Source organism: Podarcis erhardii (genome assembly GCF_964252035.2).
Source record: "Podarcis erhardii genome assembly, chromosome: 6".
Taxonomy (NCBI): domain Eukaryota; kingdom Metazoa; phylum Chordata; class Lepidosauria; order Squamata; family Lacertidae; genus Podarcis; species Podarcis erhardii.
Window position 1 is genome coordinate 74,237,962 of NC_138510.1, and position 15,050 is coordinate 74,253,011.

A 15,050-nucleotide genomic window follows, 5' to 3' on the forward strand; every position below is an offset into this window, starting at 1 on the left:
GTTTGCAGTAAGTCTTCAATGGCATTGTGAAAACCATTGCAGGTATTGGCAATGCATAACGGCTTTCTGTGTACTTCAATAGTTGGATTTTTATTTCTGACAAACGTTGGGATTCGTTTTGTAGCAAACATTTGGTGTATGTAATGTGGAAAGAAAGTTGAATAAATGTGGCAAGAAAAGAATAAAGCTTATGCTGTGTCAGCTCTTCCTATTTCACTTACCCTTATTTTAAAAAGATTTTATTAAAGATAAATATAATGAGTATAATATCATAAAATTCCCCAGTAAAAATTGTGACACACACCCCCGCCGCATCCTCCTTTTTCTACAGCGTGATGAATTTGCAATAAATGTCTTTACAATCTTCAATCAGCTTGCAAAGTCACATTCACACATTCAGTGCTCCAAACGCCCATCAAAAAGAGTCATATCTGATAATAACTTTAGTCTCATACATGTTTTAATAGTCTATTCCTATGTCTAAATGTCTGATGTAGTTTGAGGAAGATTATCTGCCTGTCTGTGATCTTTGGTGTAGAAAATAAAGGACCACCATATTGTGAGAAATGTCTCTGGTTTTTGTTTTCCATGGGAAACAATATTATGGGTGACCTTTTCTGCTATTGCTTGCATCATATATTTTTATACCAAAATTCCAGAGTAAATCCTTGTAGCTTTTGCCGTGTTTGTGCCAATCGTGCAGTGACAAGAAAACAGGCGGCGAACCTTTTATAAAGTTGTTTATTGGTGTCCTCAAAAATTGTAAGGAAAGCCAATTGTGGGTTAATAATACTTTTCAATGTTGTTTAAATTTCTTTTGCTAGGGGGGAGATGGCAAATTGGCTCTGGTTATTTGGTTTTCAAGTGGAAAAGTTCCTTTGATCTGGCGTGACGATGGGGAGGAGGAAGAGGATTCAGGCAAGGGGTGTAGCCGGGCTTGAGACACACCAGCTGGGGATGATGTACTTGCAGGGTGACACAGGATGGTGAGAGGACCCAGAACTGAAGGAGCCAGAGTCAGAAGGGGCCCTTCCTCCATGAACACAGTGGGCTCTGAGACGTAGGGAGCAGTGGGAGATATGCTCTAGGTCAGGCATAGGCAAATTCGGTCCTCCAGATGTTTTGGGACTACAACTCCCTAGCTAACAGGACCAGTGGTCAGGGATGATGGGAGTTGTAGTCCCAAAACATCTGGAGGGCCGAGTTTGCGTATGCCTGCTCTAGGCGGCTGAGGCAGACGAGCCTACAGCCCAGCTCTGTAGTTGGCCAGGTGGGGCTTGCTATCTCTGGGAGGAGAGTGATTTCTCAGCTGAAGTAGGCTCAGGACAGGTGAGGGTCACCTGCCTCATTAAGCCCAGGTGCTGCGCTCAGCAGGCAAAGCAGCAAAGGGCAGCTGAGCTAAGGGGCTGTGTCTGCTCAGCCGTCCATGTTGATGGATCTTGACTTGGATGCTCCAGGTCCACTATGGGATGGTGCTTCTGGTTGGACTTTGGACATATGGATTGACCCCAGACCGTGTTTCCCAACTGTTGAACTTGGGACTTGAAATACTGCCTTGCCACCAGGTAGGCCCAGGGATCAGGACAACGTCCATAGCAACGTCTAGCATGAAAGAAGAGCATATGGTGGAAGGGTAGGATATCTGACAGAAAAGCTGTGGAGGTGTGCTGGGCCAGCCTCAATTTATTCCCCAGGGGGTGGACCCAAGCAACGACCCTTGGCCAGTTGGGCCCACCCCCTGGGGAGTCCCTGGAGCTAGGCCTGTCTGTCACTGGGCCATCCATAGTTGGGCCTGCAGTCCTACCCAGGCTGACAAAAGCCTATGGCCAGGCCACAATGCTGCCTGTTAAGCAGACTTGTCTTATCCTTTGCCTTAGGCTGGAAAATGTCTGAAACTGGCCCCACTAGTCCCTAGAGCAGTGATGGCCAAACTTGGCCCTCCAGCAGTTTTGGGACTACAACTCCCCTCATCCCTAGCTAACAGGACCAGTGGTCAGGAATGATGGGAATTGTAGTCCCCAAAAAGCTGGAGGGCCAAGTTTGGCCATCACTACCCTAAAGTACAATTGAAGAGGCTGAGCTGCAGGGATGGGGCAGAAATTCAATTCAGTTTGCATTTAAAGGTGAATCGACCAAATCTACACTTTCTGAAGCAATACGAGAATCAAAGCACAGCTGTTCTTTTAAATTCACACTTAACTGAATTTTGCAAAGGTGGTTTACAAAAATACATACATTGGGGGGCAGTCTGCAAAAAAAACAACACAGCAGTGAAAATAACATACAAACTGCATTACATTGCTGCCAAAAATGTCAAAATTGCATGCAGAAATATCAGACATTCACACTAGGATGTTGGGAAAATTTCAGGAGGATTTTTTTTTTTAATTGCAATTGCAGAAATGTGGAGAACTGAATTGAACATTGGGGAGATTAGAAACAGATAACCCAAATAGATAAATCCTTATACCCCTACAGAACAGTAAACAAAGAATTCATTAGTTCAAAAATTCTCTGCCATGAACTTGGTGGTCTCTGGCAAGCCAACACCTCTTAGCCCTTGGTGGTTCAAGACCAGCTACTGGGTCTCAAGAGCAACACTACTCCCATTCAAATATCTGACAAAGGTTAGCCTTCCCAAGTGTATGTTTGGATTATAGCTGTATCCCAACTCTGAAAAGGTTGAAGACTATTACTATTATCTCTCTACTGTAAATATGAAGCTTATTCCAAGTATTATGCCCACTTTAGAGAGATTATTGAGAGAATGTGGGAAGCACATCAAGTACTTTGAAGTGCATTAGAAATGCTGGGTATTATAGTTATTGAAGAAACTTGTGCTGAGCTTGGCATGATACAATTAAGCATGTATTTGACCTAAGATCGACATTTAAAAAGTGACACTTCTGAAATGCTCTCTAAGGTGAGAAAATTTCATAAGCACTGAGGCCTGATTCACTCAAGTGGCATTTGTTTTTCTTTGCATTCAGTTACACGACAGGAGGCATGGATTTTTTTTAGTGTGGTCCAGCTCTTTAGTCCTGGGTGAGTTGCTGCGATTGACAGTGTCTACTTGTAAGAAGCTGGTTTGCATGCCTTCCCTCCGTGGCATCGTATACACATGTACACAAATGGAGAATAAAAACTCTGTGTAGATTGTGTCTCTAAAGATATGCTTGATGTGCTGAGTTGGCCAGGTACAATATTGTTTTAGGTGTGGTCTTGATCATGAGGTCTTCTTCCTCTTAAGCAGAGATGGGGAATTGTGGCCCTCCTAGATGTTGTCAAATATTGGTCATGTTTGCTATGCCTGCTGGGAGCTAAAGTCCAACAATATCTGGAGGGCCACAGGGTCCCCATCCCTGCTCTCAAGTAAAACAATCCAAAATCATGGTAGGTGCAGTTATAGTAAATTGGAAGGATTGGCTGTAGTGTCTATTTGTTTCTCTCTAAGCAGATACGCATAATATTATCTGGCTGTAGCCTGTTGGCTCTTCAGCCTGTACATGTGACAAAACAAAGATTTATGTCCTGGACGATTTCAGTTTAAAAGGATATAATTGCGCGTTGGTGTGTGAATATTTCATGACACTACGATAAGTTATCCGCTTGATATATGACGTAGTGCCTAAGGACAGGCATAATAATAATAATAATAGGAAGAAGTGCTCAGTTAATTGCATTGGTAATGATTTCAGCAGATTAAGAAATGGAAAGGGGGCTGGTGTACTAGAAGCCCATCCTGAAAAATAAGCTTTCTACCTCTTCCTTGAAGAGGCAAAACTCATAGCAAAGTGTGAGAGGCTGCCATACTGCTTGCAACGCTGTGAGCACAGCTCAATGGGGTGAGACATTTGTTCCCAGAAATCACCCGAAGTTTATTTCTAGCGGTTTCTGACCCCGACACAACACCCCTAAGCAGATTGTACTTAGGGCAGTCTCTGGTATCTCCACATAAAAGGATACTCTCTTCCACCACACTTGAGGGAAGTTGGCTAGTTTAAGGAGTGGGGAAAGAAGGCTGCCTGGTCTACACATTTAGGTCCCTCAGCAATGGGGCAATCTTTGCTGGGTTAAGGTGGAACAGCGGAGGGGCTGCTACGGTTGCCCCCCAGCATCTGCTCCCTGAGGGGTTGCCTCACTCTGTTAAATGTTTGGGCTGACCCCATTACCGAGTGAAGACGGGAGTTTGCCTCACCATTTTTCTTGCGAAGGCACAAGAACTGAGGAGACACCAAACGTAGATGAATACAAAGCAAGCTAGTAATGCTCCAGTATTATTAAGCACGACTACCTTCCTGTAAGATTTCTAGGCTTCTTTCCAAATATCCCCCTTGCAGGGAAATATTTGAAATGGCAGGCTTTCAGATCAGCGAACTAAAATTACAATTCCTATATTGAGAAAAGCTTTTGACCCTTTTGTCGTAGTGCCTTCAGTCTTTTCCCTGGATACAGATAGGTAGCCGTGTTGGTCTGCCATGGTCAAAACAAAATAAAAAAATTCCTTCCAGTAGCACCTTAAAGACCAACTGAGTTAGTTATAGGTATGAGCTTTCGTGTGCATGCACACTTCTTCAGATACACATTTCCCTGTGTATATATCCACATTTCCCTGGATAGTTTGCCTTTCTGTTCTGAATGGGGAAACCTGATACTGTGTAATTTATTAATGTCCTTGTTGAATTTTTTTTTTTTATGCTTTAGATAGAGTAGACTTCCACACAAACATAATCACAAGCAATAACGCAAAGTTTTATTACAACAATCCTCTAACATTAACCCTTAACCCTGTCCTGCTTTAAAAAAAACCAAAAACCCAGTATTATTTAACTGAGCATTTGATTTTAGTAGTAATTCTGCTTTTGCCTTAAGTTAATTTAGTCAGTTATGGTGGATACATCTACATAATTTATCAAATTCATTCAGTTGTAAGTGTAGAGTGGGGTTTTTTAAATTTTATTTAAGGACTGGTACTGGGGAATCTTGTGCAAGTAAAGTAAGGAGGAGAAGGAATGGAATGCGGGAGCGGAGTTGAACAATTGAGTTCTTATTCATTTATTTATTTTTTTTTTTTATTAAATTTGTATACCACCCTTCATCCATATATCACAGGGGAAGAGTGGAGAAGGAGATCCCTTGTTTATCCCAATACCTTGCCGCCCCCCCCCCAATCCAGAATTTGAGAGCGAGTTAAAAACAGAAACATCATTTCATTGCGCCCATACAAAAGGAGAACGTTGTTTCCTCAGTGGCATGTTTTTTTGAATTTGTCTGTAAATTGAAAGTTGCCAGTTTTAAAAACAAATAAACGGGGTGGGGATGAGGAAAAGAAAAGCCCTGTAGGGTATATTCTGCAAGTGCCACTGGCAAGTTAACCAGGCTCCCTTGGCTGTGATACCAGAAGAGCTAGGCCTCAAAGCCAGCCTCCATTACTGGCGTTCCATAATGGTGTCTTAGAAAAGTTGTGAGGGGGACCTTGACTGAGGGGCCAGAGCTCAGCTTTTGCAGGGCCTGGGCTAAGTAGGAATGAGTGTCAATTGATTAGGAAGCTCTAGAAGCCTTCGCTTCCCACACAGTCCTTAGCAAGCCTTAGTGACAAAACTGCCACATCCAAGCTCTCTCTTGTACGCCGCTTTTTATTGAACGTTGTGAGGAATTACTAAGCCATTCTTGACTGGCATGACTCACAATGCCATAATGCTGACTAGAATTCTAACTTCATAAGCGGCGTTAGAAGTGGAGATATGAAAGCTAAGAGCTAAACGGCACCTTAAACCGAGGTTACAGGCGCAACAACAGAATGTTTTCTGTTTTTGTTTTCATAATAAGAATTTCCTGTCCTGCGTCAGGAATTTTCCTGACACGTTTCCAGGTGTAAAAATAGCGTGGGGGGGGGGGAGGGATTTTGCCGAATCGGCAAAATGTCAGTGAAAACCCGGATGTATGGTAACGCAATGGAAAAAGTAGCGGAAACAGTTCCAAAAGCTTAAAATTACTATTTGGGGTGGGGAGGTTTCCCCAGAAAAAGTTGACTATTTGGGTTTGTTCCCCAAAAAACCTCAAGGGCACCCAGGGTTGCAGGTTCAAGCTGGCACTCCTTGCCCCAAATCAGAACTTGAAGCTTTTTGGTGTATGCACAGTATATTCAAAATATCCACTTTGCCACACTTTTGCCTCTGTAGAACAGAAAAGGGGCAAACCTAGTATTAAAGTACCCTTATTGTGAGGCCACAGAGTGGTAAATGGGGACTTTATGAGTTAACTGCAACAAATTATAATGATCTGCTCTCTGTGGAGTGTCTCACTTAGTACCCTAACCTTTTTCTAATGTTGTAACAGAAAAGGTGCTTACTGTATGGGAAAAGGTGAAAAAACTTGAATGCCCACAGAATTATTAGCTCTGTTAGCAGATCCTCCAAGTGCCCCTATTTTCCAGGGACGTCCCTGATTTAGAGACGCCATCCTGGTTTCTGATTTGAACCCGGAATACCCCCCTTTTCCTTAGGATGTTCCTATTTTGATTGGAGAAATGTTGGAGGGTATGGCATTATCCAACCCCCGAGCCGTCTAAAGGCAATCCTGTATAGGGAAGGTTTTTTTTAATGTTTAATGTTTTAATTATATATGTTGGAAGCTGCCCAGAGTGGCTAGGGGCAACCCAATAAGATGTGTGGGGTATAAGTAGTAAAATTATCATTCTGGAATGGGACGTCCCTATTTTCATTGGAGAAATGTTGGAGGGTATGTGTTAGGCCTGTGTGTCTCCTAAATGTTTATGACAGTCTCGCTCATAGATGGTTTGCAAACTCTGCATTCAGATGGTTGGGATCTGTATTGCTGAGCCACCTTGAAGTTATAATGCACCTCAGAGTATCACTAACAGTGCTTGATTGACTCATAGTAATAACCAGAACAAGGACTGCACTTGGGGAAAGTGCCTTTTTCTCTTCAAGGCCTTTTTGATTCAATGGAAGCTTGTTTCTGGTGCATGTACAAATGTTTTGCACAGTTGAAAGAGAGTGAGTGCACCGTTTCCCAGGGCTAAAAATAGTCAAGAGCTATACATGTCTAATCTGAAGCTTCATTGAGATCAATGGGACTTACTCTTAACTAAGTGTGCTTAGAATTCCTAAAAGTGGAGTTCATCTCTTATATTTTGTAAATGACACCTTCTCTTTGCACTTTACTTCTCCTCTATCAAAACTCAGTATAACGTGACCTGTTATATTAATGCTATTTGTAAGGTGCAAACAAAGGTCCCACTACTTTCCCTTCTCAGTTTGTAGTGTTCCGTAAGTGTCTGGTACTGCAGAAACTTTGGTGACTGTGTCAACATGGCAGAAAGCAGTGGGCAAGAAAAGACACGGTGGACTGCAACCATAATTGTGAGTTCATCTCTTCAGGTATTGTATCCTACCATTTGTTCGTACAAGTTGCTCTAGCCTCGCAAAGGGTCACAAAATAAATGGGGCTGTGTATTCCACCCTTTCTAGGAACACCTAATATAGAAGAGAGAGCCATGGCATCAAAGCTTAACAACAATGTCAGAACACAGCTCTACCATGTCCTCATATAACTGGGATTAAGGCCTCCAGATTAGAGAGGGTAGTCTGCAAACAGATTTAAGACCCACCACCTTTTAAATTAAAATTAAAACTAACCGCTGTGTTGCATTAAGGAATTGACCGACATTGAAGCATAGTGAAATGGGAAGCACAATTCTCTAAGCAGTGAAAACTCCAAAAGTGCAGAGGGTACTCAGGTTAAACCAGTCCAACTGACACTGCTATCCCATTAGGTTTCAGGGGAGCACTCAGCTCCTTCAGAGCGCCCTAGAAACCCCACAGTTCTGACCTCAGTTTGAGTCCAAAATTGCCAATTAATTGTGCTCTTTCCTATTGTCAAATAAACCCAAGTGGCCAGGGGAAGGCACAGAAATACACTTGCTTTTTTTGTTCTAGCACTCCCTTCCACAAGTATCTCCAGTTATTTAGTTACTGTGGCATCATATTGACCCTAGCGTACATTACCAAGGGGATACTAAACAGATCTGGCTAGGGCTATTTACTTAACGAAAGAAACTGGTTTGACGATTTTACCAATCCTCTTCTTCTCCAGACCTGTCTTATAGCTGCAGAATTACAGTACTGAGTTGGAAGAGGCCCCAGGAGGTGTTTTAGTTTAATCCCCCAAAACGCATAACAATATTTTAATTCCATTAAATCAGTGTAGTGGCTGTTCAGAAGTGAGATTTTCTGATAAAGCATGCTTACAGCAGTCAACTTTTTATATTCCTGTGCTTTCCCCCCACCCCAAACATTCTAGAGGGGTTAAATGTCATGATCAAAGAGCATCGACCATATTAATATGTCCATTTCAATGAAATCTAAAACACTAATGGCCTGGCTAGAACAAAAGCACAAAACAGAAGACCTTGCTTTATCAGATCAAAGGCCCATCTAATCCAGCATTCTCTTCTCACAGTGGCCAATCAGATGCCTATTGGATGCCCAATAAAGGACATGAGTGCAATAACACACTCTCCACTTTTATTTCCCAGCAACTTGGTATTCAGAGGCATGCCCAGTAGCACACAACCATTCTGACTCTAGTAGCCACTGATAAACTTTACCCTCCTTGAACTTCTCTAATTTTCCTTTAAAGACTCGTTCTGACGAATAGTGTTGAACTAGGACCCGGGAGACCGGAGTTCAAATCCTCATTCAGTCATCAAGCTCACTGGGTGACTGGGTCAGTCACTACCTGTCATCAGAACCTACCTTGCAGGGTGGTTTGGAGGATAACATGGAGAGGAGAAGAGCCATGTATGTTACCTGAGCTCCTGGGAGTATAAAAGCAAATGTAAATAAATAAATAAATAGTTGGGGGCTAACTTCCACCCTTCTTGGGATGTTCCCAATTTGTAAAAGTGACTGAAAGAAAATAGGGTGAGTGAGCTGGAGTCTATAAGAGTTGTGTTTTGCACTTGGAAGACTTTTACATCAGGGAGGATGTGGGGGACGCACTCTGTTATGGCTGTTAAGTGCCACTTCCTATCAGGTTGTAAGAAACCCTTTCTTCCTCCAACACTTGCAGCAGCAGCAGCACCTCCGTGACATTTAGAATTGTTGCCCACCTGAGGCCATCCCTGCTTCCCAACAAACAAAGTGGCTTTTGCATTGACTTTTTGTTAGTACAGCCAGTGCTCTCCAATGTGTTCCCCTTCCCTCCTTTTCCCCTCTGGAGCCTTCCTTTAGTTCGTTAATAGCAATTACAGGATGCAATGAACAGTCATAATGACAAACAGGCGATGCAGAAAGTGCTATAGATGTTTTTATCTGGGTTCTCCTTGCTTTCAGGAAGCATTTTGATTGATTAATCTATAATGTTGATCTTTGTTACTCTTTTAATGCAGTTTTTTTTATTAGTTTCCCTTTTCTTGTTGACAGGAACAGTTCTTGGAGGCAGTACACTGTCATTGCACAAGCTGACATTGTTCTTGATTGATAGAATAGAAAGAAACTTGGCTAGCTTATCTTAAGATGAAAACTTGATTGATGGGATACCTGGGTAATCTGTGACCCTCCGGATGCAGCTGGTCTACAGCTTGCAACATCTCTGGCTGGGGCTGATGGGAAACAGGCCCTCTTTAAAAGCTCCTGCTGCATTTGGAATAAGTCTTCTGTCCATTCCTATCCTTTTTCTGGGTCCACCTTACTTTCCTGACTGTTTTAATGAACAGAAGGGGAATGGGATGACAGAGGCAGGAGGAACCGACAGGAGAAGACTCAAACATTTTCTCATTGCATTGGGAAGTTTAGTGGATGGCTCTCCAGGCTGCAACTGGGACAACTGTTAAGTTCTGTTGTATGGCAAGCTAAACATAAAGCACCCTGGTTATAATGAGCAATATTTTAATGAAAAGGATGCATGTTTTATAATATATAGTGGTACCTCGGGTTACATATGCTTCAGGTTACAGACTCCGCAAACCCAGAAATAGTACCTCGGGTTAAGAACTTTGCTTCAGGATGAGAACAGAAATCGTGTGGCAGCAGGAGGCCCCATTAGCTAAAGTGGTGCTTCAGGTTAAGAACGGACCTCCGGAACGAATTAAGTTCTTAACCCGAGGTACCACTGTATGTTAGCTTAGTGGGAAGAGGAGTAAAGGTTAAAAAATGATCAACGCTGTAGATATTTCTGTCTCTCTTTTTTGTCATTATAATGCGAGCTCGAAGTGACCCAATTAACTTTATTTAGAATTGGTGAGCATGTTTTAATCCTGTATTTTATAACTTATTTAGGGTCATGAAATTTCAATGTCCCTACAAAATCAGCAATACCGGGTTCGATATTCAGATACAGTGGAAAATGGATCAATAATTTTCTCTCTTTCTGGTAGAGTATCTTAAATTATGGGAAATGTGACCATTAATACATACATACATACATATATATGAATTTATTTATATTTCATTTAATGTATTTATTTATTATTTATATTTATTGCATTAAATATATACGCTACTTGATTGTCTGTGTGTTTATAATCTCAAAGCGGTTTACAGGGCTACTTAGAATTCAATATGGAAATTAAGAGTGACAAGTTGTACACATGGTGGTCTTGCCGCATCCCTACAACATAATTTGGGTCAGAGTATCAATATGCTTTACACCCAGTGAATTTTATGGAGGGCATAATCTCAGTCTCCATAACTGACCCTTTAGAAATCCCCCAAAGCCAAGAAATTTGTAATGACTGTTATCTTTCTCCCAAACTGGACATATTCACATCTGAAGGAAATTTTAGAATGCTTGTAGCCAGATATAAATAGCAGAAAATGATCCTGTAGGCTTATAAGCAAGGCAGAATAATTTTAAACCATTTTAAGCTATGAATGTTAGGTTTCACAGTACAGTTCAACAAAAAACACTTGTCTGTTATTATTTTGTTCACTTAAATAAATCACCAACAATTTACTAAATTCCTTGTTTTTTAAACAGTACCTACCCATGGGTTTAAAATGTAAATAGACATTACACAAAAGGAAAAAGGGTGATGAGGAAAGAAGACGACAAGCAAATTCATGTATACATTTTTTATGTGTTCCTCATCTTCCTATCCTAATTTGAGAATCACTGTAATAAACTAAGCAGATAGGATCAGGACACTGTAGAAACAATTAGCCCCCTTTCATCTGTTTGTATGGGGCTTCCACGTAAACAGGCCAGGAAATGGATGAAAGAGTAGCAATGAGTCTATCTTCCATGTACATATGCCTAGGACTACAGCTTTATATGAACAAAACTCTTTCAATAGTAAATATACCAACTACATATGTAGTTGACTATTTTTTATATGCATTTAAGTCTGACTTGATCACCATATTTCTTCTTGCCCAGGAATTGCATTTTTGCTGGTCGATGCTCAAGGCTTATTTTTCACAGAGAGAGAGGTTTTATTTGAAAGAATAAAGAAGTTCATGACCATTCACAGGAATGGATTTTTGCTTTTGTCAGCTGCTCGTCATGGACCAAAAGAATGGGATGGGATGTTCAGAGTTCAGCAGAGGTATGAAATTTTAAAAATCGTCAATAGTTTGTTTTATTAGTAAAGGAAACTAGGTACAATAATATGAAATGTTTGCTTAATTATCAAAGATGTAGGTGAATTTGATTTTGCTCAAAGCATTTAGCCAAAGAATAAAAACCCCGTTGTCATATTGCAGTATATAAGAAAATGATGCATCTCGGTCAGTATGACTTGGCATACTCAAGTTTGATAAAATGAGGCAATTTTGGAAATTTAACAAGTCATCATTCCCTAAGTACAAGATAACACCATTTTGTGTTACCTTTTCAGAGACTGAGGGTCCTATCCTTGGAAGGCAACCTGGAAGTAAATCCTGTTGATTTCAATGAGACTTACTTCCAAGCAAGTATGTGTTAAGACTGCAGCACAAGTTCTAATAGTCTAAAAATGAGAATTATGCTTTTGAAAGTCCAGCAATACAGATCATTATGCCAACAAAGAAGCAATTGGCAGGGGTAGTACAACTTGAGGGCATGGCATTACAGTGGCACCTCGGGTTACATATGCTTCAGGTTACATACACTTCAGGTTACAGACTCCGCTAACCCAGAAATAGTACCTCGAGTTAAGAACTTTGCTTCAGGATGAGAACAGAAATCGTGCAGCAGCAGCACAGCAGCAGCGGGAGGCCCCATTAGCTAAAGTGGTGCTTCAGGTTAAGAACAGTTTCAGGTTAAGAATGGACCTCCGGAACGAATTAAATATGTAACCAGAGGTACCACTGTAGTACTGCAAGAACAGAGCATATCCTGGAGTAACAGGATGCTTCAATATAAAGTGGATGGTTCAATATTAAGTTTACGTTCAAAGTCTTAAAAGTGAGCTAGGAAATTGTCCCATCTGATCGTAATGGCCACTATTACTAACATAATTATCTCTGTGTGTTCTCTCCTGCATTTAATTTCCCTCTGACTTCATTGTTTAAATTCCTCCTCCCCTGCCCAATCTCTGTTTGTCTGCAACTTGGGCAAACACTTCATGCAAACCTTACGGTCCGCAAATAACATCTTGCTGAAGACAGTGCTGAAACACTTTGAGAAATAAACAAAATTGGAAATGTTTTTTTGTGACCCTTTAGCTTGGCCTTTTTCTTTTTATTTCATCTTCGGTGTAGCCCACTTGTTTTCCATGTAGCTCAGTAACGTGTACTCCTGATTGTAGTGACCGCCTGGGGTTTAAGGAAGGCTTCTTTTCCATCACCTGAATTCTTGGTGCAAAGAAAATATAGAGAAAGGAGAATTCCTAGATGTCAGGCTCCAAGCCTGGGAACAGTGGTAGGGAAGGGCTTCGAATACCTTCTGCTATCCCAATCCTAGTGAAAACGAAGTACCAGCTTTTGCAAAATCTCAATTTGCTGCAATCATATTAACATACCCTTATGTAACAGCATGCTCCAATTCTGGTCCATGCTGTAAAAAAAAATGAATACTGTATTTAGCATGATTGACATTTTGAGGGTTGTTTCAGGTTCCTAGGCAGCAATTTACGAATAATCCCAGTCCACAATACCGCTGAAGCTATTAAACTCATGCTAACTATAGCAAAAGTAAGTAGCAGAATTTTATTGTCAAATAATAATGTACAGCAAAACAGCTATGACAATATAGAATACATCAATAGGATTTCCACATACTTTTTTGAAAAGTCTCTCATACATGCTAAGCATGTAACTGCATCTAAAATGAGCCAATGTGGTTTAGTGTTTTCAGTGCCAAACAAGAACAGAGAAGGTTCTGATATAAATTCCTATTCAGTCATGAAACTCATTGGCTAACCCGTACAGGGCTATTGTGATTTATTTATTTTTAAAGGAGGGTGGGAAGAATAACCAAGGATATCCTTGGAGGAAAAGTGACATGTAAGTGAATAAAATAGTTATTTGTTATTTGGTGCTTGTAATATGAATTATAGATACTTGACTGGTAGATACATATAGGACCTAATGCTTAATGTGATATATGAATAAGATACAGTACTTTTACATAAATACTTCTGGCAATTATTATTGCATACATACTGTACCTAATTTTTAAAAAGTGTTCCCTGTAGTTTACTTTGCAGCAAAACCAGAAATAGAATTAAAGACTAAGACTATTTTAAGCTATGCTCTTCAAAATAACTACTTGTTCCTTTAAAGTTACTTCAGTTTAACCTAAGGTTTTTCTTTCAATCACACCAATATAAAATCAGAATTAAAGTATTACATTTTAAGTCTTTTAAAATCTAGTCACTTGAAGACGAGTCATTTGTAGACTTTCATTTCAAAATAGAAGCCAAAATTCTCTGAAACAGGACCCTGCAAGTAAAATCTGTTATTTTACAAACCCTCTTTAGTACTTTCCCTCAGGATCGATCTTTCTTGCAGAAAGAATCCAAAGTTATTTTCAACTCTTATGGTGTATTAATTGCACAAACCATTACTATAACCTGCTTTATTTCTCTCCTTGTAAAGACTACTTCAAAACCGCATCTGGACAACATTCGCTACAGAATGCTAATGGCAAAGACACAGATTGTAGAACAAAGCTGTGTTTGGAAAATGCTTCATCAAAGTCAACTGGCTTGTAGTTTTGTAACCACTTAATATTTTATTCAAAAAAGTTTGGCCATGTTTATTTGCAAAATAGTCTCAATTTTGTGCTTTTAAAAAATGTATCCACAAAGCAATAAGCATGTCACTTTGGAAAGCGCATTTCTGGATGTTACATTAGGATTAAAATCAGTGTGGGATTTCTTAGTTTAATTTCCTGTATAACCATCCAAGACATATTACTGTTCACTTGAAATTGACAGCCAGATGTAAAATACTGAGGAAGAATGGTCATTATTCAAGAGTAACACCTTTTAAAAATGTACATAACTTTGCAAATAAATGGCATAGTTGTAGCCTTCCCAATTTAATATTTTATTTTCTAAGAATTATTTAGAACCTTTTATTCTTTTATTTCCATAAAGGAAAATCTTTTACTAAACAATTTGTGTATTTAAGTCAATGAACTCCCACCTCCCAGAGTTTTCATTCTCATCCGCTTGTACTTGCTCAGATATATTTCCAGAAATGACCAAGGAAATTTGCAGTGAGGAATTTACTCATAGCTGAAATGGTAGATAGGATAACTCACCTTTATGTCATCTTAATGTAATATCATAATGATATGCTGGTGGGCCTTGCTGCTATGAGGTGATTCAATTTTCTCCAAGTAACTGTTTAATCAGCCTACATCTAACAGTGCTGCAACATGCTGCTATATATCTCCGAATCAGTTCTATGATAACTGAAATGGGTTCTCAGTATCTACACTGCAAGTTTAGAATGTACTCTCTCTAATGTCAATACAGCACATGCCAATTTATATTTATTCCCATATCCTACATCTTGAGGCATTTGTGTTCTCTTACTTTCCTTGTGGGTATGATGTAATGCCAGTAAGGGAATTTATCACTTTTATTTTTTGCT

At 40.1% G+C, this 15,050-nt stretch overlaps 1 protein-coding gene across 9 annotated transcripts; it reads left to right on the forward strand.

The window, feature by feature from the left end:
• Positions 1 to 2,909: 2,909 nt before the first annotated feature.
• On the forward strand, positions 2,910 to 14,483 carry LOC309343945 (protein SPO16 homolog). 9 transcript variants are annotated; one of them, XM_081866208.1, is made up of 6 exons: positions 2,910 to 3,197; positions 7,280 to 7,403; positions 10,305 to 10,398; positions 11,404 to 11,572; positions 13,061 to 13,139; positions 14,046 to 14,483. In XM_081866208.1, exons 2-6 carry the CDS (start codon positions 7,335 to 7,337, stop codon positions 14,175 to 14,177), a joined length of 543 nt encoding a protein of 180 aa, XP_081722334.1. In that variant the 5' UTR covers positions 2,910 to 3,197; positions 7,280 to 7,334; the 3' UTR covers positions 14,178 to 14,483. The 9 variants fall into 9 exon arrangements, with proteins under 9 accessions (XP_081722334.1, XP_081722328.1, XP_081722329.1 ...); XM_081866202.1 differs by lacking the exon at positions 2,910 to 3,197 and adding an exon at positions 3,920 to 4,300; XM_081866203.1 differs by lacking the exon at positions 2,910 to 3,197 and adding an exon at positions 3,920 to 4,263.
• Positions 14,484 to 15,050: the final 567 nt, after the last annotated feature.